At 33.2% G+C, this 25,132-nt stretch overlaps 1 protein-coding gene and 1 pseudogene across 2 annotated transcripts; both read right to left on the minus strand.

Annotated features, from left to right (window-relative positions):
* Positions 1 to 5,258: 5,258 nt before the first annotated feature.
* Positions 5,259 to 8,913, minus strand: LOC146927230 (vesicle-associated protein 1-1-like; annotated as a pseudogene). The gene is made up of 6 exons (XR_015005612.1): positions 8,738 to 8,913; positions 8,462 to 8,643; positions 7,436 to 7,551; positions 7,166 to 7,303; positions 6,645 to 6,701; positions 5,259 to 5,594 (listed from the first exon to the last, which is right to left on the minus strand). The product of XR_015005612.1 is annotated as a vesicle-associated protein 1-1-like (transcript).
* Positions 8,914 to 18,871: 9,958 nt separating this feature from the next.
* On the minus strand, positions 18,872 to 21,963 carry LOC146927231 (uncharacterized). The gene is made up of 3 exons (XM_085708136.1): positions 21,252 to 21,963; positions 19,397 to 20,299; positions 18,872 to 19,209 (listed from the first exon to the last, which is right to left on the minus strand). Exons 1-3 carry the CDS (start codon positions 21,654 to 21,656, stop codon positions 19,018 to 19,020), a joined length of 1,500 nt encoding a protein of 499 aa, XP_085564262.1. The 5' UTR covers positions 21,657 to 21,963; the 3' UTR covers positions 18,872 to 19,017.
* Positions 21,964 to 25,132: the final 3,169 nt, after the last annotated feature.

Genomic DNA, 25,132 nt, shown 5'->3' on the forward strand with positions numbered 1-25,132 from the left:
AGTCCCCACTATCGTTTGGAGTTTTAGTCTAGGGCTCTGATTAGGTCGAGTCAGTGTCTTTTAGTTATGTTGGACTTGTTCTGTTTATCGAGATGTACTTGTTGTTGAGATTGGAGAATTTTATGTTGATATATTTGACCATGGTATATGTATTGATGGAGATATATGTTGGAGATTTTTGGTATGATTATATCCGCTGTGTCTGATGAAATATTATATGCATGACTGTGAATGTTTTGATGAGACGTAGTGTCTATTTCTTGAATATTTGTTATATTCACGTGTTTTATCGCTTTAATAGAAATAGGGCGTTACACTTACCAACTAAGCTAAGCTCACAAGGACAACAATCAACTTTTTTTAATAGAATATGAATATTTTTTTTATTGTGTTAGTTACAATGATGACTATTTTTTATGTATGAATGTATTTCACAATTTAAAGATGATTACTCTTTTAAAAAATTGTACGTTTTTATTTTATTAGAAGTCTAATTTTACTATAAAAGTCGGACCTCCACTTTAATTCAGACGGCCCTGCTCACATGTCTTAGCAAGAACATGAACCAAATGGGTCTGGATGTGTTAAAAATATGAAGAATTTGAAGTAAACAATTTACATCTCCAAATTGTGAAATTCATAAATAAAATATTTGACGTGTATAAAAAGTCATCCCATATGTTGAGTTATCCACTATTCTTTGTTTCTATTTTTGGAGATGGTAATCTGATGAGTCATAGATAGTATTATTTATTGCCTTATTTAGTTTAGTTTTATTTTAGATTTGATTTTATTTTATTGCATTTTATTTTAGTTTAGAATATTTTACTTCAAATTGTCTTTTATTTTTTTTTAGGAATAAATATATGGTGGAAGGTGCCTTGGAGCAAAAGAAAGAGGACTGGAGCAAATACAGCGCAAGAATACGAAGATACGGGACAAAAATAAGTTCCCCCAAACTCAGAAGCTTGGCACGGCCCGTGCCAACATGTGGCACGGCCGTGCCCGTCTCCAGGACCTGTTTTGCTGCTTTTCTTCAAGCCCAAGTTACCCTGTTGCAGCTTTACTGTTTTATCCTTCTAGTTGCTTAGTTTCTAAGTCAGATGTAAAGCTATAAATAGAGTAGCTCTCCACCATAAACAATCATGCTTTACTTATGCTTTACTTTGTTTATTTCAATTGCTATTTTAATAAAAGTCTTTATTTTCCCTTTTACTTTCTTTGCAATTTACTTTACCGTATTTCTCTCTTCTTCCTCCATGTCTACGATGAACATGAGTGAGTAGACTTCTTAGTCTTAGGATTATTGGGAAGTCTAATGACTCAATCCTAAACAAAACATGTCTAAACCCTAATTTCTATGTAACCCTAATTTCTAATCTAGATTCACCATCTTAACGTGGATTAACAATTATCAAACTGTGGAAGCGAAAGCGGAGGGTTTGATAATCGTTAATCCATCATCCCAAACATCAATTCATAAAGCGAGAGCGGAGTCTTGATGTTGGAACAAGTGAATCTAGAAAATAATTGCAAAACAGTGAAATAGTCTTTGCAATTATTGAGACAAAGAGTAGTTTCAATCCTCTATGCATCTTCTAGTAATCATGTCAGCGAAATAGGCTTGGTTGCTAGAAGTAAACTCTCACCGGACTTTCATCGGAAAGGTGAGGGGCTAAGGGAAACCGGTCTTTAGAAATTAGTGTGTAAATCATGAAATTAGATGTTTAGGTTTTGTCTAGTGAAGGATTAGTTATTAAGATGAACCAATGATCCTAAGGCCCTTTATTATCATTGTTTTTACCTTCAGCAATCAAACTCTTTCTTATCAACTTTCTCTCCTCTAATCATTCATTAAAAGTTAATTAAGTTGAACAACTCCCTAGCGGAACGATACTCTACTTACTACTATTACTTCGATAGGCCGTGCACTTGCGGTTTGGCCCTATCATAATCCACTGATGTTATCGTTCTCTCGTAACAAACATTTGTTAGTTACTATCTTTTTCTCAACCAATTTTTAACAATTACTACTCATCTTATTTATAGAATTTTAATTATTCATGGAACCTTATAACAATTACCATCTTCTTATTTTAAACATTTGTAAATTATAGGAACGCTAAATCCACACTAAAACGACACTTAAAAAAGAAACGGATGAAGTATGTATTATCAACTAATTAAGCTTATCTTTATCAATCAACGTCTTAATCTCGTCAACCTAAATGTGTCTGGATGTGTGATTAACTGTACATCTCCAACTTGTGAAATTAAAAAACAAAAGATTTGACGTGTATAAAAAATCATCCCATATGTTGAGTTATCCACTATTCTTTATTCTATTTTGTTAGGAGGTAATCCACTGATGTTATCCATTGTAATCCATACTATTTTGACAAAATGACATTCACATAGGCTAATAATCATTGAATATAAATAAGAACTAACGCGTTTTCTTTTCTAAAAAATCAACACACTAAACAAAAATAAAATGGGACAATGGGTTTCTTCTTGATCAATTCAATGATATCAAGCTTGTGACTCCACTTGATCAGAACCACTAAGTAACCCTTAGGTTTGAGTACCCGTGATCACGGTCAATCTCCTGAGAAGTTGACCGTGATCATGAGTATAGCAATCCAATGGTTGGTCTTAAAATAGTTAGCTCAATTGATGAAGGAAAACGGTATTCATGTCGTGAAGGATTTTGATGATGATGGTTTTCATTCAATAGAGTATTCTGATATGTTGAAAGCTAAGAAATTGATTGAGTTAGTTAAAGCTTTTATTTCATAATCTGGTTCTCATTTGGCTTTGCAATTGGTCTAGCAGTGAGTCTAAATTAAAATAATATACTTCTTATTTTACCATCAAACCTTACAACAATTCGATAAAGAAATAATTAAGCTGCATATAATCTTGGGTTTAACAGTTCTATAGATTAGAGAAATGTTTAGCAAGAATTGAATCCATGTGCATGATAGCTCAATCATCTGTTTGGAGAAACATATTAATTAAGCGCTTATTTTATAAGATATTTCTATAACAAGAGACAATATAAAGTCCAATTATTTTCATATAAGCTATAAATTGTTTTTATAACCTATCTTAAAGAGTTTATGAAAATAAGTTGAAAACAACTTATGGACATATCATAAACTGTTTTAATAAGTTCTCACAGTCTCATAGATCCCATGATATAAATTTCAATTTCATCAACCTTTCTATAGTATTTCATTTCAATGCATATATATATATATATATATATATATATATATATATATATATATATATATATATATATATATATATATACACATATATGGGGTTTGCTAGAACACACCCACTAGTTTTTATGTGGGAGTGTTTTAGCAAGTAAATAACTAAAAAGTGGTTAAATACACCCTAAGGTGTATGTTGCTATAACACACCTTCTAACAAAAACAAGTGGGTGTGTTCTAGCAAATCCTATAGGCATTTGCTAGAACACACCCACTAGTTTTTATGTGGGAGTGTTTTAGCAAGTAAATAACTAAAAAGTGGTTAATTACACCCTAAGGTGTAGCTTTGCTAAAACACTCCCACATAAAAACCAGTGGGTGTGTTCTAGCAAACCCATATATATATATATATATATATATATATATATATATATATATATATATATATATATATATATATATATATATAGGGGTTTGCTAGGATACACCCACTAGTTTTTATTAAGGTGTGTTTTAGCAAAGATATAACTAAAAAGTTGTTAAATACACCTTAAGGTGAATGTTGCTAAAACACACCTTCTAAAAAATAAGTGGGTGTATGTTAGCAACTCCTATAGGCATTTGCTAGGATACACCCACTTATTTTTTAGAAGGTGTGTTTTAGCAAGTTATAACTAAAAAGTAGTTAAATACACCTTAAGGTGTAGCTTGCTAAAACACTCCCACATAAAAACTAGTGGGTGTGTTCTAGCAAATCCCATATATATATATATATATATACACACACACACACACTGCTGATAGATGTACTATGGTGTATGATCATCTTGAAAACAAAGCAATTTAAACAACTACAATACCGAAGAACTGTTGGAATAACCAACATTCTACTGTTGGGTGAGACTATACAAGATTTGTTAGAGTAAACAATGTCACTTCTAAAAAATCAAACTGATATCATATTATGTTTTTACATTCAACATAATTTATTCTCAAAAAAACGACTTGTAAGGTGGAGATAGCCACTTTTTATAAACTCATTTTAAACCTTATCACTATTTTATGTAGGTTTGAGTTTTTTCCACTACGCCTCGTCATGTCAACACTATTGAATTTGATATCCACTATGTCTCGTCACGTCAACACTATTGAATTTGATATGTAGGTATAAATTATGGATGTCCCTGAATGGATAGACTATAATAGCATGTTAAGTTTCTATAATTCCAAGTTTACAATCATCGAGAGAGAAAGAGATCTAACTGTATTTTCATTGATTTTGATTTTTGTTACAATGATTAAGAGAGGAGTCCTTTATATAGGACAATCTAATGGGACAAAACACAGTTTAACCACCAAAATAATCAAACTTTAGTAAATCTCAATGTCAATCCATGGTTTAACCGGTTGAACCATTTGATTTAATGTGGTTTTTAAAACATTGATATATACTCCAACATACAAAATGTTGGACAGTGAGTTTTAAAGAGATTTTCGGCTTAATGTTTACAAAACATGGACAAATATTTAGGATTTAATTTGTATACATCCATAATATAAAATCTTTTTACACATATATTGAGTCAAATCACACCTCAATGTCACTACTTTAAGTTGGTTTCTAAAATATTTCTACAAATACTTGATGTGATTTGATTAGATACATATGTAAAAAGTCTTATATCGTTATTGCATGAAAATTAATCTCACCTTAAAAACCAAAATTAATAATTTTATAAAGACTAAGCATGTCTAGGCTTTTAAGTAAAGTAATTATGTTCTCTAAAAAAATGTAAAGTAATTATGAATTTTAATTGCCATTACTCTCACCACAAATAAATTGTATGGCTCCTATGATACGTAGATTATTGATTAATAACTGACAAGATGACTATTACCAAACGGAGTTTTTTCGAACTTACGAACTTATAAACTATAAGCTATATGGTAGCTTGTTGGCCTAACCAAACAGACCCAAAGTCACTTTCATGGTACCAATAACTAGGCATTGAGACAAGCAACAACCATGAGGAGCACTTAAAAAAATAATCACATGTGCCACATCAGATAACAACACAGATCTCATGATATAGATTTCATTTCAAAGCATATAAATAGATACACACACTGCTGATAGAGGTACTATTGTCTATAATTTTCTGGAAAACAAAGCAGTTCAAACAACTAGAAAACTAAAGAAAGTACTGTTGGAATAACCAACATTCTAGTGATAAATGAGTAAAAGTAGAACAGATAAAACAACTTTATCCTAGTAGTAAACATTACTTTTCCTCACAAGAAAGAGCATAGAAATTTCATCTGTAGTTAGTTGGCAGCTTCAGTGTCTCATGCCTCACGCCTCAAAAGATTCTGTGGATGACAAGATTCAATCAATCAATAATTTTCCAAGAAAATCATTGGTTATAAAATGTATACTATGGCACAATTATTAACTTCTACACCAAACTTTTAACAATTTTGACAAGGAAACTGATATAGATGAATCACCAATTTAGTATCTAAAAATATACTATTTAGCAATAATACATTTTTACTATGCTACTTATGTTCAAGGAAAATGATACGAGTGAATCCAAAAATTTAATCCCTCAGATTGTAGTAGTTAATTTGGTCATTGAAGTTAATAAAATTTTAAAATAATTTCTACATCAACCAGAATCAATAAGAGGGAATGAGATTCCAGCATCACGAGAGAGGAGTCATGACCTGGGGTCATTCAGGTATCCAAATTTCCAAAAAAAATTGAAATTGCGAAGTTGGTAGCAGACACGTCAATGACAGGGACAATCAGTTTGAGTGGCAGCCTTTCTTCCAGCTCAATTTTTGGCGGACAGCCTAAATAACTGGGAAAGGACACCATCATAGTAGTAGTAGACCGGTTCACTAAGTATGTACACTTTGGTGTTAAGTTAAGTCACCCTTTTACTAACAAGGTGGTGGCAGAAACCTTCATTACAAGGATAATGTCTTAGATTGGTTACAAAAGAATCTGGCAATAGGAGAGTAAAGGTCTCTCAGTCTCAAATGCCTCATTGTAGACTTGGTTAATTGCAACCAAAATCCGACTCAATTAAACTGTGGCCACAATCCAGAGTTTTTCACAGTTCAGTCTATAATAGAACTAAGACTATGGATAACACTCAGCTGAACCAATAGCTTTCAAGAGTTCACATGGTAGGATATATTCACACACTTATTTTACCATGTGATCTTTTTATTCTTGGAATCATAAAAATCTTTTAAGGTATTGATGAATAGATGACTAAGATGTTCTTAGCTTTCCCAAACTATCAATTAAATAGTTGAATAAACATAACAAATGAACATATTAGAAGTGATGAAAGAAAACTTCATTACGAAATCCACTTTGGAGGAAAATTTAAGGAATAAATGCAATACCAATTCTTCCTGAAGTCTTTGATTTTCCTCAGTTAACTTTGAAATAAGCTCTCTTGCCTGACATAATAAGAAATTCAAAATGAGAACCAGTCTTTCTGAATTCAAAGCTTTTACTAAAAGCAATCCAGATATGAATAGGGTCTACTTGGCAATTGAGACTATTAGCATATTTATTTTCAGTATCAGGGTTATGAAATAACATGAACCAAAAGAAAATCAATGCATCAAGATCATTATCAAAGACCAGTTTAGTAATATAAATCAGTACATAAACTCATAAAACTTGAAAAATTGTGCATTTCAATTTTAATATACCTTTGGAAGGTGATTACGACTTCCTTAAACTAAATTAGAATCATCACTAGGTCTTTACATTGACATGAAAACTTGTCCTTTTAGGTTAAGGTCAAAATTATATGTTATTGTAAGCGTGTTTTGGTCGAGGTTTTTAACGATGTGGTTGTGACATATGATGCATAGAAATTATATGTGAACTGCTTTAAAAATATTAAATAAAAAACCTTATCAGGAAAGACAGATGCTTGAGGAGACAAATCTTCAGCAGATCCTTCTTGAACTGGGGATGGTGGTTTAGGAGGAGCAACGTAAACAACTGTCAATTTGCACTCTTTAACCTCATAGCCGGAGTCTTTTTCAAACTAAATGACACGAGAAAAGAAAAGGATTAAATTATGCGAGATCGGCAGAAAACACTTAAAGATGTCATTTGACACATACAGTATTGTGATTCTCTAAACTATATCAAGAAACAATTTGTTATTTGAGGTTACCATTTCTGGAGTGATATCTTTCATGACTTTTCCAGGCCTTGCAAACACGCTTTGAATGACAAAAGTATCTTTGCGTTGCATGTCAGAAGGTGCCTTGTCTTGGGCTTGCATTGTAACTACAATGTGAAAATGTAAATATGTCACAAACATTCAATAAGTAAACAAGGAAGCTATTTAGTTTGAATTTTTAGAAAACTGAGTATCCATGCTTTGATATGTATATACATGTAACACCAACCATTGATTTATTCATCAACAGTTGAATGTTTGGCTCGTATAAAATGAAAAGTAACTAAGTAATTAATGTAATACGATTCAATTATTCGAGTAAGGTCAGACTCCAAAACTAAGAGGAAGAAACTAGAGACAAAAGAAGAAGACATTGTTTATATTTTTTCGCGAGACAATACAATACTTATATATACTAGCACATACACATAATAAGGTAATCAATAATTAAAGAGAAATGATATTTTGACAACCACACTTTTTGACAACTTTTGGACAACTTTCTCTCTCATACTCACGTGATGTTGTTATCATCTCTCTTCCTTTTCCTCTCTCCATTGTTTTTGACCGATAAGAAGTGAGAAAAACAAAGTTGTCATCAAATGGATGTCAAAATATCATTACTCATAATTAAATGATAATACCAAGTAACTTGCTAATATAGTATACCTAAATTACCCCTATTCAAATAAACTATTAAGTGTATGTTTGGTTCCACTTCTAGAGAGACCAAATTTAATTCTGGAGGGGTAAAATTGATTTTGACATGTTTAGTTGTTGTCGAGTACAATTGATTCTACTTGAACCTAGAATTTTTAGCTTTTGATTCTAGAATTGATTTTCAGACACAAGTTTATAGCCTAATTTACTTTTACATAATGTATCCAAACACAATTCACTTTTAGTCAAAATCACTTCTAACCAAAATCAATTCTATCAAAATCAACTCTCCTCATCGCACAATCAACTATTGATTTAAAAAAGTTAATATGATAGGAAAAAATAAGAGAATAAAACCTTTAATATCACAAGTAGACCCAGGAGGCAACACAAGTAGAGGGTTAGGGGTTACACAAAACTTCTTTGGATTTTGAGTATTAACCTGCAATAAGTGAATGAGTAAACCTTGATAGCCGCATAACAATCTGACTTGTTAAGCAACTTGTAAGAGAATAAGATCTGCTGCTTCCCCAACTCAACTGTTTTCACAAAAATCAAAGAACCAAAAAAGTGAAATTTGTATTAAAAAGTAAACTTTTTATAGTTTTTAAGAAAGCTAAGAAAAAGGATTACATGGAACCCTAATCTCCTCATGATGTGTCCGAATAAAGAATGGATCTTGTTCTTGTGGTTTCAATTTTTGACAATCAGCATAAATTGGAGAAACAGAACTTGGGTGAATGCATGAAGAAATTCTTTGTCCCATGTTTTCGAAAAGGGTTTGTATTTTAGGGTTTGAATGAGAAGAAGAAGAAGGTTATAAATGGACGTTACTTGCTTAACAAGGATCCTATTACCAAATATCCATTTACATAAAAAAAATTAAAAATAAATTAAGGAGTAAACCCAATGTCCTCCCCGCAAGTGATGAGTAATTAGTGTTTTTAATATATTATTTGAGTCTATTTTATTTAGATTTTATTTGCTTTTATTTTCTTTTTTAAAGCTATTTTACTTCAATTGCAAATTATTTAATTTCAGGAACAAATATTCTAAAGATTGAGTCTTGGAGCAAAAGAAAGGGGATTCGGAGCTGATTCAGACTAAAAATACGAAGATTTGGTGCAAAAATATAAAGCCCCCAAGTCAGAAGCTTGGCACAGCCCATGTCACCAGCCACACGGCTGTGCCGACACATGGGATGCTTTTTTATACACGTCAAATTATTGTTTTTGAATTTCACAATTTGGAGATTTAAATTGTTTACTTCAAATTCTTCATATTTTTCACACATTCAGACACGTTTAGGTTGGTAGTATACCAAGTAAGACATTGATCGGTAAAGTTAAGCTATAAGCAAATTGATAATTTAAAAGTTAGGTGATAGTTGAAAAACTAACTTATAATAGAAAGTTGATAACTAATAATTTGTAGCTGAAAATAAAAACAAAATTTATAAAAATGAAAATATTTTGAAATGACAAAAAATACATGACTATTTTGTTTTAAATTTATAAAAAATATTAAATAAATAAAATAAAATAATAAATTTTCCATCAAATCGTCTATTTCGCTACCTGTCTCAAGTTTCCTTTCTCTTCATCACCACCACTTCTATATGTAAATAGTTAAGAATTTTGCTCTCTGCCCTACACTTTTCGCTCGCGCCCTGCAGCCATTCCAAAAATATCCCTGCGCTAGTTAACTAACGCAAGTGTAAAATTATGCGTTACTTAACTAACGCAGCGTGACTTAAGTCACGCACATGTAAAAACCTCTTTTTTACACTTGCGTGAGTTAACTCACGCACCCTACGTGAGTTAACTCACCCTAGATTTGTTTTGCTTGACTGTAGTGCTATTTTTTTTTCTTGTATTTTGTGGGCATGTATTCTGCACGGACTATTTGGTGTGTTATTAATGTGGGACCCACAGTGAATATGGAACCCAAGTTTGGACGGACAACATTCTAAGTCAAAGTATTGTCTTGAGCTGCACACAGTCATGATTTTGTTGGTATGATTCACAACCACCAAGTCTTCAATCATGATTCCCATGAACAGTGAAGCCATTAATGAACAAACCACCCTTAAACTTTTGGAAGATCCCACACAGCACACTAAAATGTGATCCACAATTATATATCCACTTTTGCAATTTGAAAACTAGCGTGAGTTAACTCACGCAGCGTGAGTTAACTCACGCAGCATTACTTATGTAACGCAGGGGCATTTTCGTGATGGCTGCAGGGCGCGAGTGAAAAGTGCTGGGTGAAGAGCAAAATTCAATAGTTAATAATGAAAAATGGAAGGGGTTATTTTTTTTGGTGGTGTAATATTGGAAGGGGTTATTTGCACATAAACTTTAAATTTGAGAGATGTATTTGCATATAAGTTTTAAATTTGAGTGGATATTTGCATATAAGTGTTAAATTTAAAGGTGGACCGCAAGCTTTATATCAAATCACTTCGCCTTGTCCCAAGACTCTTGGGGGGGGGGGGGGTTGTGGACCTCCGCATTATATTAAGGGCTCAACATCCTCCCATAGGAGCCAATTGACCCTAGGGAGTGCCCTTCCCTCATCTCCACCTTAAATGGCTTCTAGAAACATCTAGAACGTGCGGTAACTTATAAGGTGTGACTTGGGGCCTAAGCTACTTAGGGGCCAAATCACGGAAATACAAGCCCAAGAAGGAATGTAAATACCCACCTTAAGATTGTTCTCAAGACATGACCTAAACTGATTAAACCCTAGTTTTATAGATTGTACTCATTGCAAGTACATTTGGCACCTACCGTGGGGCCGGTAAAATTGACATTGACCACACTCCAATCGATTCCGTCAATGGAAATCCACAGGAAGGTCTGCACATAAAAAATAATATCGCCACCGCTGTTGGAAAGAAATCCCTAAGTTCAATCCCAAGGCATCAAACTCAAAACCCAAGGATTTTTGTTACAATGATTAAGAGAGGAGTCCCTTGGACAATCTAATGGCCCAAGGCTTATACACTTACTTCTGAAATTCAACCGCCTTAAATCACTCCAATTGAGACAAAACACAGTTTAACTACCCAAATAATCAAACTTTAGTAAAAATCTCATTGTCAATCCATGGTTTAACTGGTTGAACCATTTAATTTAATGTGATTTTTAAAACATTGATATATACTCCAAAATACAAAATGTCACTATTTTAGGATTTACAAAACTTGGACAAATATCTAGAAGGATTTAATTTATATACATCCATAACGTAAAATCTTTGTACACATATATTCAATCAAATCACACCGCGATGTCACTATTTTAGGTTCGTTTCTAAAATGCTTCGACAAATACTTAATGTGATTTGAAAGGATATGCATGTAAAAAGTGTTAAATATACCAGCCATCATTGCATGAAAATTAATCTCACCTTAGAAACAAAAATTCATAAATTTATAAGGACTAAGCATATTTAGGCTTTAGAGTAAAGTAATTATGAATTTTAAATTGCCAAGACTCTCACCGGCTCCTGGATAATCTATAGATTATTGATTAATATATAGTCACTTTCATGGTATCAATAACTAGGCATTGTGCCACATCAAATAACAACACAGATCCCATGATAGAGATTTCATCAACTTGTCTAAGATTATCTTATATCCCTATTTCATTTCAAACAATATAAATAGATACACACACTGCTGATAGAGGTACTATTGTCTATGATTATCTAGAAAACAAAGCAATTTAAACAACTAGAAAACTAAAGAAAGTACTGTTGGAATAACCAACATTCTACTGATAAAAGTAGAACAGATAAAAACAACTTTATCCTAGTAGTAAACATTACTTTTCCTCACAAGAAAGAGCATAGAAATTTGATCTGTAGTTAGTTGACAGCTTCAGTGTCTCATGCCTCACGCCTCAAAAGATTCTGCAGATGACAAGATTCAATCAATCAATAAATTTCAAAGAGAACCATTGGTTATAAAATGTACATTATGGCGCAATTTTTAACTTATACACCAGGAAAATGATATAGATGAATCATGAATTTAGTCTCTAAAACTAACCTATTTAGCAATAATACATTTTTACTATGCTACTTATATGCAAGGAAAATGATACGTGCGAATCCAAAAATTTAATCCCTCAGATTGTAATAGATTAATTTGGTCACTGAAGTTAATAAAATTTCAAAATAATCTCTGCATCAACTAGAAACAATAAGAGGGAATGAGATTCCAGCATCATGAGAGGAGTCATGACCGTGTTAAAAAGGACAGGACTCCATCCCTAAACTGCGGTCATTCAGGTACCCAAATATCCCAAAAAAATTGAAATTGCAAAGTTGGTAGCAGACATGTTGATGACAGGGACAATCAGTTTGAGTGGCGGCCCTTATTCCAGCCTGTTGGAAAATATAGAGCGTGAGGGAGCTAGTGGTAGGGACACACATTAGTGATGAGCATATTGTAACTAGGATCAGGTTTTTTCTCATGGGCGTCAAAGAAGCAAGCTACAGTTGCACAATCCACAGCAGAGGCTGAGTACATTGCAGCAGCTGAAGCTACAAGTCAAGCTATATGGCTTCGAAGAATACTTGAAGAAATGGGTGAAATACAAGATGAGTCTTCCATAATCTACTGTGTGATAACAAATCTACAATTGCAATCACAAAGAATCCAGTGCATCACAGTAGAACAAAACACATAGCAATCAAATATCACTTTATCAGAGAAGCAGAAGCGACTAAACAGATCCAGCTCGAGTATTGCACTACAGAAGACCAAATTGCAGACATATTCACAAAGGCTTTACCAAGATCAAGATTTGAGCTACTACGAACTATACTTGGAGTTACCGAAATATGCATCAAGGAGGAGTGTTAAAATGTGATGCATATTTCTAGAATTCTCTAGAATGCATTAGTAACCTATAGAATGTTATAGAATGATGTACATGCCTAGATTTCTCTAGAATAGTTTAGTATGTTTTAGAATTAATTAATACTACACATGTAGTATGAAATGTCATGAAGAGTCTAGAAAGAACTATCTAGAACATGACATTCACACCCATAAATAGGCAAGCATGTACTCATTTGTAATCAATCCAATCAATCTAATTTGGAGAGCAATACAATATATTCTTGCTCCAAGTCCTCACACTACTTACTACTATATTTCAACTATCAACTAAAGTCTTCTTCACTATCCAACTACACTCTTAACTATCACTACTACCTAAACAACTAACACAGCCCAAATTTTTGGTGAACAACCTAAATAATTGGGAAAGGACACTGTTATGAATTAGAGGATTCCATGGTTCTAGATCAAATGCAATGGAGAGATAGATTGTATAGTTCTCTCTAGGAGTCATTACCAAGAAACAATTGTATAAAAGATAGTGAAATAGTACATAGGTGTAGCTTATTTATAGTGATTTGGAGTAACTAACTCCCTAACTAACTTTCTACTAGATTACTTGCTCTCCAAGTTATCTAGATTGCTTGTACTCCAAGTTACCTTCTCACTATATTCTAATAGACACCTTCGCAGTAGTTTCAATTTTTGACAATCACCATAAAATGGAGAAACAACAGCTTGTGGGTGAACGCAAGAAGAAATCCTTTGGCCCATGTTTTGGAAAAGGGTTTGTTTTTTAGGGTTTGAATGAGTAGAAGAAGAAGAAGAAGAAGAAGAAGAAGAAGAAGAAGAAGAAGAAGAAGAAGAAGAGAAGAAGAAGAAGAAGAAGAAGAAGAAGAAGAAGAAGAAGAAGAAGAAGAAGAAGAAGAAGAAGAAGAAGAAGAAGAAGAAGAAGAAGAAGAAGAAGAAGAAGAAGAAGAAGAAGAAGAGAAGAAGAAGAAGAAGAAGAAGAAGAAGAAGAAGAAGAAGAAGAAGAAGAAGAAGAAGAAGAAGAAGAAGAAGAAGAAGAAGAAGAAGAAGAAGAAGAAGAAGAAGAAGAAGAAGAAGAAGAAGAAGAGAGAAGAAGAAGAAGAAGAAGAAGAAGAAGAAGAAGAAGAAGAAGAAGAAGAAGAAGAAGAAGAAGAAGAAGAAGAAGAAGAAGAAGAAGAAGAAGAAGAAGAAGAAGAAGAAGAAGAAGAAGAAGAAGAAGAAGAAGAAGAAGAGAAGAAGAAGAAGAAGAAGAAGAAGAAGAAGAAGAAGAAGAAGAAGAAGAAGAAGAAGAAGAAGAAGAAGAAGAAGAAGAAGAGAAGAAGAAGAAGAAGAAGAAGAAGAAGAAGAAGAAGAGAAGAAGAAGAAGAAGAAGAAGAAGAAGAAGAAGAAGAAGAAGAAGAAGAAGAAGAAGAAGAAGAAGAAGAAGAAGAAGAAGAAGAAGAAGAAGAAGAAGAAGAAGAAGAAGAAGAGAAGAAGAAGAAGAAGAAGAAGAGAAGAAGAAGAAGAAGAAGAAGAAGAAGAAGAAGAAGAAGAAGAAGAAGAAGAAGAAGAAGAAGAAGAAGAAGAAGAAGAAGAAGAAGAAGAAGAAGAAGAAGAAGAAGAAGAAGAAGAAGAAGAGAGAAGAAGAAGAAGAAGAAGAAGAAGAAGAAGAAGAAGAAGAAGAAGAAGAAGAAGAAGAAGAAGAAGAAGAAGAAGAAGAAGAAGAAGAAGAAGAAGAAGAAGAAGAAGAAGAAGAAGCGTTGAAAGAGTTGTGACTGAACAGAGAAAGAAGAGTGAGAGTGAGACAAGGATATAAATGAACGTTACTTGCTCAACAAGGATATATCCTATTACCAAATTTCATTTACATAATTTTTTTTAAGGTGTAAAGGGAGTGTCCTCCGCACGTGCAATTGTGCAGACTAATTCCTCGAGCCTTGTAAAATTTAAATAGGTGACGAACGCTCTAAAAGTTTTAACGTTACTGCACGTCTAAGAGGATTCGAACCTAAGACCCTAGTTAAACTAGAAGAGACATGTGACGTTTCATATAAGCGCTCTTAAGTTATTCATTTCCATGTAAACACAAATGAAAATTGAAGATTAATGAGATCCTTTAATGAGTCTGAGTTTGTCCCATTTATCTACTAATCATTTATTGTCTATTTGTGAAAGATATCATAAACACATGGAATAGATTATAATATTTTAATTTTCTGATTTAGTCATCTTAAAATTTTTATTTGACTTGTCTTCGAAAAGTTTTTCATCACCACTTCTGATCATTGATTTTAAGTCTGTTGAAGTTGGTTATGAAGTTGTTTGTAGTATGTTGTTAGTCCCACATTGCTCAGGTTCCCGGGCTGTCGATTGTATAAATATGCTTGAGTTCCCTCCTCCTTTGAGCTAGCTTTTGGGATGAGATCCAAGCTTATTTAACATGGTATCAGAGCCGGGTTAAGGATTGCGATGTGGGAATTGGACACAGGCCCACGCTAGGCGTGAGGGTGGGTGTTGAAGTTGGTTATGAAGTTGTTTGTAGTATGTTGTTAGTCCCACATCGCTCAGGTTCCCGGGCTGTCGATTGTATAAATATGCTTGAGTTCCCTGCTCATTTGAGCTAGCTTTTGGGATGAGATCCAAGCTTATTTAACAAAGTCAACTGATGTGTATTATTCAGCATTTCAACAATTCAGCATTTCTTCAACAAGAGATCCAAGCTTATTTAACAAAGTCAACTGTTGTGTATTATTCAGCATTTCAACAAAAGAGATATTCTCATAATCATAATTATTCTAAATATTCCTGTAAAAATCCATTGAACTTCTAAATATTCCTGTAAAAATCCATCTAAATATTCCTGTAAAAATCCATTGAACTCATAATCATAATCCTGTAAAAATCCATTGAACTCATAATCATAATTATTCTAAATATCTGTAAAAATCCATTGAACTCATAATCATAATTATTCTAAATATTCCTGTAAAAATCCATTGAAAAATTGAAAAATTTGAAGGGTACACAAGATCTTTTCAAAAGAGATATTCTCAAAATTATTATTCCTGTAAAAATCCATTGAAAAATTGAAAAATTTGAAGGGTACACAAGATCTTTTCAAAAGAGATATTCTCAAAATTATTCTAAATATTCCTGTAAAAATCCATTAAAAAATTTGAAGGGTACACAAGATTATTCTAAATATTCCTGTAAAAATCCATTGAAAAATTTGAAGGATACACAAGATCTAACTTAAAGAACCCTTCAAAAAAAAAAAAAAGATCTAACTTAAAGAAGAGACACAAAACTTTTGGGAGACTAAGAGTTGAAGAATTTTTTTAAAAAGAGTGAAATGAAAAATGAAAATATTTATAGAGACCAAAATATATTTAACCTATAATATTGTTTTAAAAAAATATTAATTTATTTCATAAATTTATCTCTTTACAAACTAAAATGTCTATCTATCTATTATATAAAGATGATCTCAACCCATGACTCATTTCAATAAGAGGATCTCACTAATAGAGAGTTTAAACTAGCTTCATTAATCTATTGTCCATTTATGTTAAAAATAATTTTTAGTAAAAGATTAGCTAGTGAAGAAAAGAAAAGAAAACGCCCCTCAAAAAGGAAAAAAAAAGAAAAGTTATTTATATTGAGAGATTATAAGTGGGTTCACAAGCCTTTTGGGGGGTGCTTGTTATTTTATCAAAATAGTATGGATTACATTGGATAACATGAGTGGATTACCCCCTCCAAAAATAGAAACAAAGAATAGTCGATAACTCAATATTATGGGATGACTTTTTATACACGTCAAATTTCTGTTTTTGAATTTTACAATTTAGAGATGGATAATTAAATAGTTTACCTCAATTTCTTCATATTTTTCACACATCCTGACACATTCAAAAAATAAAAGTTACTTTTAAAATATCAAACTGGGGTCTTGGAGTTATGATTCAACTACATCAAACTATTCAAATTGGGATACAAACAACTACATGACTTCCCCACCCCTAGCTTCAAGAGTAAAATCATGATATAGCTTTCACAAACATGTCTATTGTGCATGACACTTTTTGAAGAGAACCATTGGTTATAAAATGTACACTATGGCGTATCTTTAAAAGAATATTTACAGAATGAATGACATACCAGTTCTTCCTGAAGCCTTTCATTTTGCTCAATTTTTCAGAATTCACATCTTAACAAGAGCAATCCATACATGAATAAGGCTTACTTCGCAAGCAATCGAGTCTATTAGTAGTTTTTCTTACTAAACTTCAAACAACTTATTTGGCGGACATTCACATTCCCAAAGAACATGCCTAAATTGAAAAGAAAATCATAAAACGAAGTCTAGTACAGTGATATAAATCATTACATAAACTCATAAAACCTGGAAAATGAAGCACTTCAATTTTCAAATATATTTCTTGGGTCGGAAATCATAAAACTAAATTAGAATCATCATGAATCATAACGATGTGGTTTTGACAGATCAACGGGAGAATAATCAAATTAAGCAATAACGATGTGGTTATAATGAATTGTTTTTCTTAAATTAATATCAAAATTGACGATTCAGTGTCATGTCTATGTAAGTGTTTTATGGATCATAAATAAGATTGGGACAGTTGACCTTGAGACCTATCAATCCAATCATCTTCCGAAATAGGTACTCTAAATTATTGCAGAAGCTGATACAATAAATAGCCTAAAGACTTTTTGGTCCTTTGCACGAAATTCCATCTGAAATAAGAAGATAGGTTTTCATCCAAAGCCAAAATTGGTTTCTCACAGTAAAATTTTGGTTGCAACATTAAGCAATAGTTAAAATTTTGGTTGCAACATTAAGCAATAGTTCATTCCTTGTATGAATGAACTTAAGAAAAACAATCCGAATATTGGTAAGATGCTATTGCAAAAGATAAAAGGTAACTATAAATTGGTTGTTGCTGACCACAATTTCATAATTGGTGCGTTTTTTCCTGCAACAATCAATAACCTACAACGAACGGCGAAGTTGATGGTGGATTCTGGATTTGAAAGAGTGTTATTAGATTTACAACAGTTACCGTAAGGAATGGTTTGAAGACTTGTTAATAAATAAATTATTAGCATTGAGAAGGATTTGATTTCAGGATTATTTGATTGGAAGATTGATAAAAACTTCCAAGGTTGCTCTTAGAATACTGGTGTCTTCTCAGTATCCACCTCTGTATCATCTGATCTCTACTTCTTAGAGGTTTTTTGTGGAGCGTGCGATAATTCAACTGCTGAATTTTTCTGATTCATTTGAAAATCGAAACCCTTAATCCTGGCGTATGTTTAAAATCCTTGACTTGTTCAAGACACTGTGTGATCTGACACATGAATTTGAATCATAGTTTCTTAATTCTTTGGAGAACTGAATCAATAAAAATCAAGAATAGGTTGAGTGTGCATCTGATCTTCCATGCAATTAGGGAATCTGATCTTTCTTACACCAGATGCGGAGTTAGATATGGTGGTGTTCATCCAATGACCTGCGAGGCCATTGCCTACGGCTTTCTGATCAAAACTTCGGGAAAATTTTACAATAATATCCTTTGGTTGTTGATCGAGAAGGAACTTCTTTAACAAGCCAAATGAGAGAATCTATATTCCTATTTCTTTCGAGTTTCAACCAAAATATACTCACACACATACTATATAGTTTAGGATTGAGCCATCACGATGCCATGCACTCACAATGTAAATTGAGATTGTAAATTATTAATCTACAGAAGAAAAGAATTAAAACAACGAAGTAGGTGTAAATTTTCTCACAGATATATGTTGCAATTTTCTATTAGTCATAATTAGTTATAGAGATGAGAGAGATATGACTTAAGTAAGTAAAGAGTAAATAGCATCAAAAACACTAACAAATAGAAGTAAATTAACAAAGCAAAGCTGAGAATGGTTCTGAGATCACAAATTGTACGAGATCGTCAAAATCAACAAATTGTTTGGGATCAAAACCAACAACAGAAAAAAGGTTGAGGCATCAACCTCAAAATAATGAAAAACAAAACCTATGTCCGACTCGAACAACTCTAGGCATTGAAGCAGTGTTTTGAAGCAAGTGTTCCACTACTTCCATTATTTCTTGTTCCGTATCTTCATATGCGTGCACTATAAGCAACTCCAATCTAACAAAGCGTGGAGGTTGCACTTTCTTCGAAATGGGATTTAAGCGGAATTCCTGCACAATTCAAATGAATAGCAGTCATTATTAAATGGACATTATTAGAGGACCAAGTTGATAAGAAAATGACAAGTTCAAATATGTTTTAATACATTCAACGACAACTGACACTGACTAACATATTCAAGGACCCAAATGATTGTGTTATCGAAATATAGATGTGAAATACACTAAAGTCACTTACATTTAGTATTTTCTCAATTATAGCATAACCAAATTCCAAAATCTTGACATTGGCAAGCACTTGCAGCCATCTTAAGAAGATTGAAGCTTCCCCGTTATTGGAAAAGCCATATATATCTACTTGTCGAAGAAAAGAAAGATTGCATGTGGAGGATAAGGATTTCTGAAAAATAGGACAATTATCGACAGTAAAAGAACTCAGATTTGGAGTAGAAAGTGAATATTGGTCAGCTGATACGGTTCTTATAGTCAAATTGGATAGTGTCTGATTAGATATGCGGAGGACTTGTGCATCCTCAATCACAGAACAACCACGGAGAACCAAAGTATTCAACAAGTGACAGTTTGGAAAGGGGTCAGCACAGTGATTGTGAGTTGCAACAAAGTTGAAAAATCGAAGATTCAAGGTTCTTAACGCAGGTAAGTGAAGAGATTTCGGACACTTTGCATACCCGTTATCGCTACGATATGAAAGGTCAAGAAATGTCAACGAGCGAGAGCCAAAGATTAAAGGGAGTAACTCAGATTTTGAACACTTTGCATACCCAAAAATTTTCAAAGAGAGAAGTGGGTTTATTTTAATGAGTTTATATAGGTCTTCTTCCCCTCCCTCGATCCAAGCATCAATAGTAAGATTAAGTAGTGAACATGAGTGATCTCTACTGGACAGAACCCAAGACATAAATTTCTTAAAACTATCAGTCAAAGATGTAGGAGACGGAGTATATGTGAGAGTAGTGAGGCATTTGCAAAGATCCTTCCACCGTTTAGAAAAGATGCATGTCCGAACAGCATCTCGTGCTTCAAGAAAACTCAATATGTGGAGCAATATGCAGTCCGGCAACTCACAAATCCTATTTCTTCTATTTTTCTGTGACTGTCTCTTCAGTTCCGTATGAAGTTCCTGGTTGGATAAACAACTTGTATAAATATTTAAAGCCTTAACATTGATAATATAAGTATTTATGTATGAGAATTAGAGACTAAATTTAAGTGAGAATTATATTTGTTCCATTAATTAAATAACCTTTTCCAACAAATTATTGTTACTGTTATTATAATCAAGGTTTTAAATACGGGAACGTTACCGCGATATCGGCCGTTACAAAACGGTATAGGCCATCACCGTTACCGTTATTTGCCGTTTTAACGCTGAGAAGAAAAATCACACTGAAACGCCGTTACGTAACGCCGTTACAGCCTCGAAACACCGTTACGACCGCAAAACTCGCCGTTACAGCCGCGAAACCCACCGTTACAACAGCGAAACATAGTTACGGATGCAAAAACTTCATCTGTTTCTTTTCTTTAGCTTCATTATTCAATTTTCATTGCCGCCTCTTCAATCTTCATGGCCTCCTCTAACTAATTTCACTCTCACTCTTAATTTGGGTGTTGTTCTGTAAATTTGTATCAGAGATGAGATGAGATTTTAGAGGGGAAAAAATGGGACTTTAAGTTGAGTTGATTGTGTCTTTGTGTGGAATCTGTGTATGAGAGTTTGGACCTTACAGATAAAATATTCATTCTGTGTCAATATGTGGCTGCTTTCTTCTGTTTTGTGAGAAAGAAGTGAGAAAGAAGAAGAACCTAGAAAGAAGAAGGTGAGGTGAGAGGAATTGGGCGTAGTTGGGTTAGGTGAGGGAATCCCAAACTAATGAATGTCACTAACTTATTGACTTTTAACAAGATCTGTGGTTTTGTGCAACATTGTGATTAATTCACACCGCGACGACCGCAATATGTACGCAACGTCCGTGACAGTCCGAAACCGTGAAAACCTTTACGCGACCGTGACCGCAACCGTTACCGTTATTTAAAACCTTGATTATAATCTTAAAAATAAACAACCTTACCTTATGGTTTTTGATTTGATGGTGTGTGATTGGGGGAACCCAATTGTGATTAATCCACCGGCGATGAACCCTAAGAAGCTCTTTTGGAAACACCATTTCTTCCGAGTTAAAACACACACGAAACCTTCCATTCCCTAAATCTGCACTAATACGGCCTTCCCACCACCGGTGTTTTTGGAAAGCCTCCACCTTGTCGCCGATCTTCACTTCCCAATCATCGCTCTCTGGCGTGGGAACTGGTCGGAGCTGATGAAGACCGACAACTGTTGGCTTCACATCCATGTCATCATATTGGACCAGTAATAAGTCGGAGGAGAACCACCTGATGATGGTGGCGGGGAACCATGAGCCATATATGCCGCTGCCGTGGTTGATGCTCACTTCCACTTTGTTGCCCGGAAACATGATGATCACGCTCACGCTGTGTATTCACTACTCGGTACACCGTACAACAACTCTGTTAATCTTACTTTATAGGGTTAGGGCATAACTACGTGTCAAACACTGTTTTTTTTTTAGGGTTAGGGCATAACTACGTGTCAAACACTGTTTTTTTTTTTTTTTTTGTTTAAAACTAAATTGCACTTTTGATCACAAACTTTACAAAAACTGAGTTTGGCCTAAAACTAAATAACACTATTGGCCCTCAACTTTAACCTTTTTTGCAAAAGTATTGTTTCCATTGATTGTAATTGAGGCAACACATACTTGGACATCAAATTTAATGAGTTAGATAACACGTGTGTATTTTAATACTTAGCTAAATTGGACTTTTGACCTCTCAATTTCTAGAAACCATCGATTTTGGCCCCTAACACCGGACAAAATCAAGTGGGCATCATTTTTACAAAATGAACTATAGTTGTAGGTCAAAACTGCTATTTTGAAAGTTTTGATGAAAGCTGGGTAAATCAAAGGGTAACTGTTTTTTTCTTTTATTTTTTGACCGGAAAAATTCATTTATTGTTTGTATAAATTTTTGTTTTTTTTTGAAGGAATTCATGAATTTTTGTTTTATTTATAAGTAAGATTTTAAGTATATTATTTTTTCTTTATTAAAAAAAGTATATTATTTTTCCGTAAAGAAAAGTTCATTACTTTTTTTTTTCCTTTCGTTTAAGTCTTTGATCTTTTAAAATGGATACACTAATTCTTGTTTATTTTAAAATAATTTCAAAACCACGCTTGCAAGACACATGATAATTTTTTTTAATTTTTTATTAAAAATAAAGAAACCAATAATTTTTTTAATATTTTCCTTAAACAAAATCAACTATGTCTACTCAAATACATTTTTGCAGCTAGTGTTTGGTGGGCTTGGCGTCACCGTAATCTTATGTATTTAGGCAACGAGATCTGGCCCCTTAGTCGCCTCTCCTTTAACAATGACGGATTCTTTCAACACTTGCTTTGGAAATAATATACATGTGAGCATTTTGATAGATTCATTAAGTGGAATAATGATAGCCACTCTTGTGCTATCCTCAATGGTGATGGTAGTTTTTTGGGCACCCCGCGAGAGCTGGTTTTTGTGGAATCATTCGAAACAATGCAGGACTTTATTTATCCAGTTTTTCAGGTTTTATAAATGATACATCTGACATCTTGTATGCTGAGCTTTGCACTATCTACCAGGGTCTTATCTTGGCAAAAACCTTATATATCATTGAGCTTGTTTGCTACACTGACTCCTTGCATTGTATCAACCTCCTCAAAGGTCAAGCAATGAGGTTTCATGTTTATGCAATTTTGATCCAAGATGTGAAGGATTTGATTGAGTACAGTAATGTAATTGTTAGTCACACTCTTAGAGAGAGTAATCATTGCGCGAATTTTTTTGGCCAATCTTGGAGCCTCGTTGGATAATGAGTTTCTCTACCATGCCTCCCCTCCAGCTGATCTCTTGAATCTCCTTAGAATGGACGAAGCTAGAACTTTCTATCATAGAGAGTAGTTTCTTTGTTTTTCCGTCTTTCTTTTTTTCTCCGTTTTTCTATTGTTTGCTCTTGTAACAAAATAAAAATAAAAATACACCTTTAAATAGTACAAATCTTAGTGCTATGTTCACTCTTCTAAACTTAAAAACCAAAATCTTTAAATTCGCAATAAACTCTAGAATTTTTTTTGCTTTATTGAGAAATTTATTAATTATAAACCTAAATTTTTTGTTGGTTGTCGTCCATGGGATCTTCGTCATCTCCATATCCCATTTTCAATGCTCATGTCTTCTGGTGGTTGCTTGGTTCCATCTCAGTATCCTTCATCAAATGTTTCTTGCTTGAATGTTACTTGTTTGCTTGCATATTTCTATACTCGACCTTGCCGAATACCAAAGGAAATGTTTTGAATTTGTTTTGGTAACAAAGAATTCAAATGCCACAACAATGTTCAATGAAAGAGATATAGATAAGATATAGATAAAAATACATATACACTTCTGATAGAGGTATACTATTGTCTAGATTATCTAGAAAACAAAGCAATTTAAACATTAGTACGGTTGGAATAAGCAACATTCTACTGATGATACGTGACTAAAAGTAGAACTGATAAAAGTACTTTCTTCTATTAGTAAGCATTAGTTTTCTCCAATAAAGATAACATAAAAGTCTGATTTGTAGTTAATTGGCGGCTTCAGTGTCTCACGCCTCACGACCAAGATATAGATTTCATCAACGTGTCAAAAGATTCTGTGGAATACAAGATTCAATCAATCAATAATTTTCCAACAGAACCACTGGTTATAAAATGTACATTACGGCGCAATTATTAACTTCTAATCCAAGTGTTTAACAATTTTGACAAGGAAAATGATAAAGATGAATCACGAAAGAACTAATGTAATCATAAAACATTGGTACGTTGCTTCAACCAGACACAACAGGAGAGGATACGATTCCCGTCCAAGCCTTAATGAACGAGGTACTCAAACCATACGTGAGAAAGTCTGCATTTTCACACACTTCACTCGTGTTTCCTAGAGATTCACCCCTCACAATTTCACTCATGTTTCCCAGAATCAGAACCAAAGTCTGTAGATGCTAATTATTAGCGCAACTTGTGTTTCTTGCATTGTAAGCAAAGCTAGGTTATGAAGGAATTATGGAGGAAGAATTAGAGAGTAATTAGAGTTTGTTATGGAGAGAGAAGAGAGTATTGGAAAGTTGTTATGATTTCATTGATTGATGAATAGAGAGTTTACATGGTATTTATATACATGACTTAGAGAACAAGTCTTCATGTAACTAACTAACAAACTTATCTAAATGTAAATCTAATCACAACTAACTCTACTAAACATGATTATGAATTAATAACAAACTAATACTTAGTGAGATTTGACCGAATGCATGTGCAAAAAAAAGTTTACACATTTAGTGCATGAAAGTTAATGTTAACTTAGAAATCAAAATTTATAATTCATAATTTTATAATGAACTAACATACTTAGGCTTTAATTTTATAATGAACTAATATTGTCACCACAAATAAATTGTATAGCTCCTGGATAATATACTAGACACTTTTATAATGTCACAAATAGACATTAAGATAACCAACAACAATGAGGAGGAAGGTGAGAGATACGAGCACTTAGGAAACAACTGCAAAACTAAAGAAAGTACTCTTGGAATAAACAAATATTCAGCTCATACGTGCCTAAAAGTATAAAACAGATGAAACAACTTTATCCTATTAGTAAACATGACTTTTTGTCCAGGAACTCCTTCCATCTGATACTATGTCTCATTCCTCATGAACATGATATAGCTTTCATCAACATGTCTACTGTGTATGACAGTCGTCGTTGGCCTCACGCTTCAAAAGATTCTACTCGTGACAAGATTCATTCGATCAATAATGTTTTAGCAGAAGCATTG

The sequence above is a fragment of the Medicago sativa genome, chromosome 4 (assembly GCF_051527215.1).
Source record: "Medicago sativa cultivar Bolivia chromosome 4, Bolivia_mono, whole genome shotgun sequence".
Lineage (NCBI taxonomy): Eukaryota > Viridiplantae > Streptophyta > Magnoliopsida > Fabales > Fabaceae > Medicago > Medicago sativa.

What these genes read in the sequence shown, in the direction of transcription:
- LOC146927231 (XM_085708136.1), bottom strand. Translation starts at nt 21,656, where the DNA reads ATGTTTCCGGGCAACAAAGTGGAAGTGAGCATCAACCACGGCAGCGGC. An exon ending in ATCAAATCAAAAACCATAAG is followed by an intron (nt 20,300 to 21,251) that starts GTAAGGTTGTTT and finishes TTATCCAACCAG; the next exon opens with GAACTTCATACGGAACTGAA. An exon ending in TAATTGAGAAAATACTAAAT is followed by an intron (nt 19,210 to 19,396) that starts GTAAGTGACTTT and finishes TGAATTGTGCAG; the next exon opens with GAATTCCGCTTAAATCCCAT.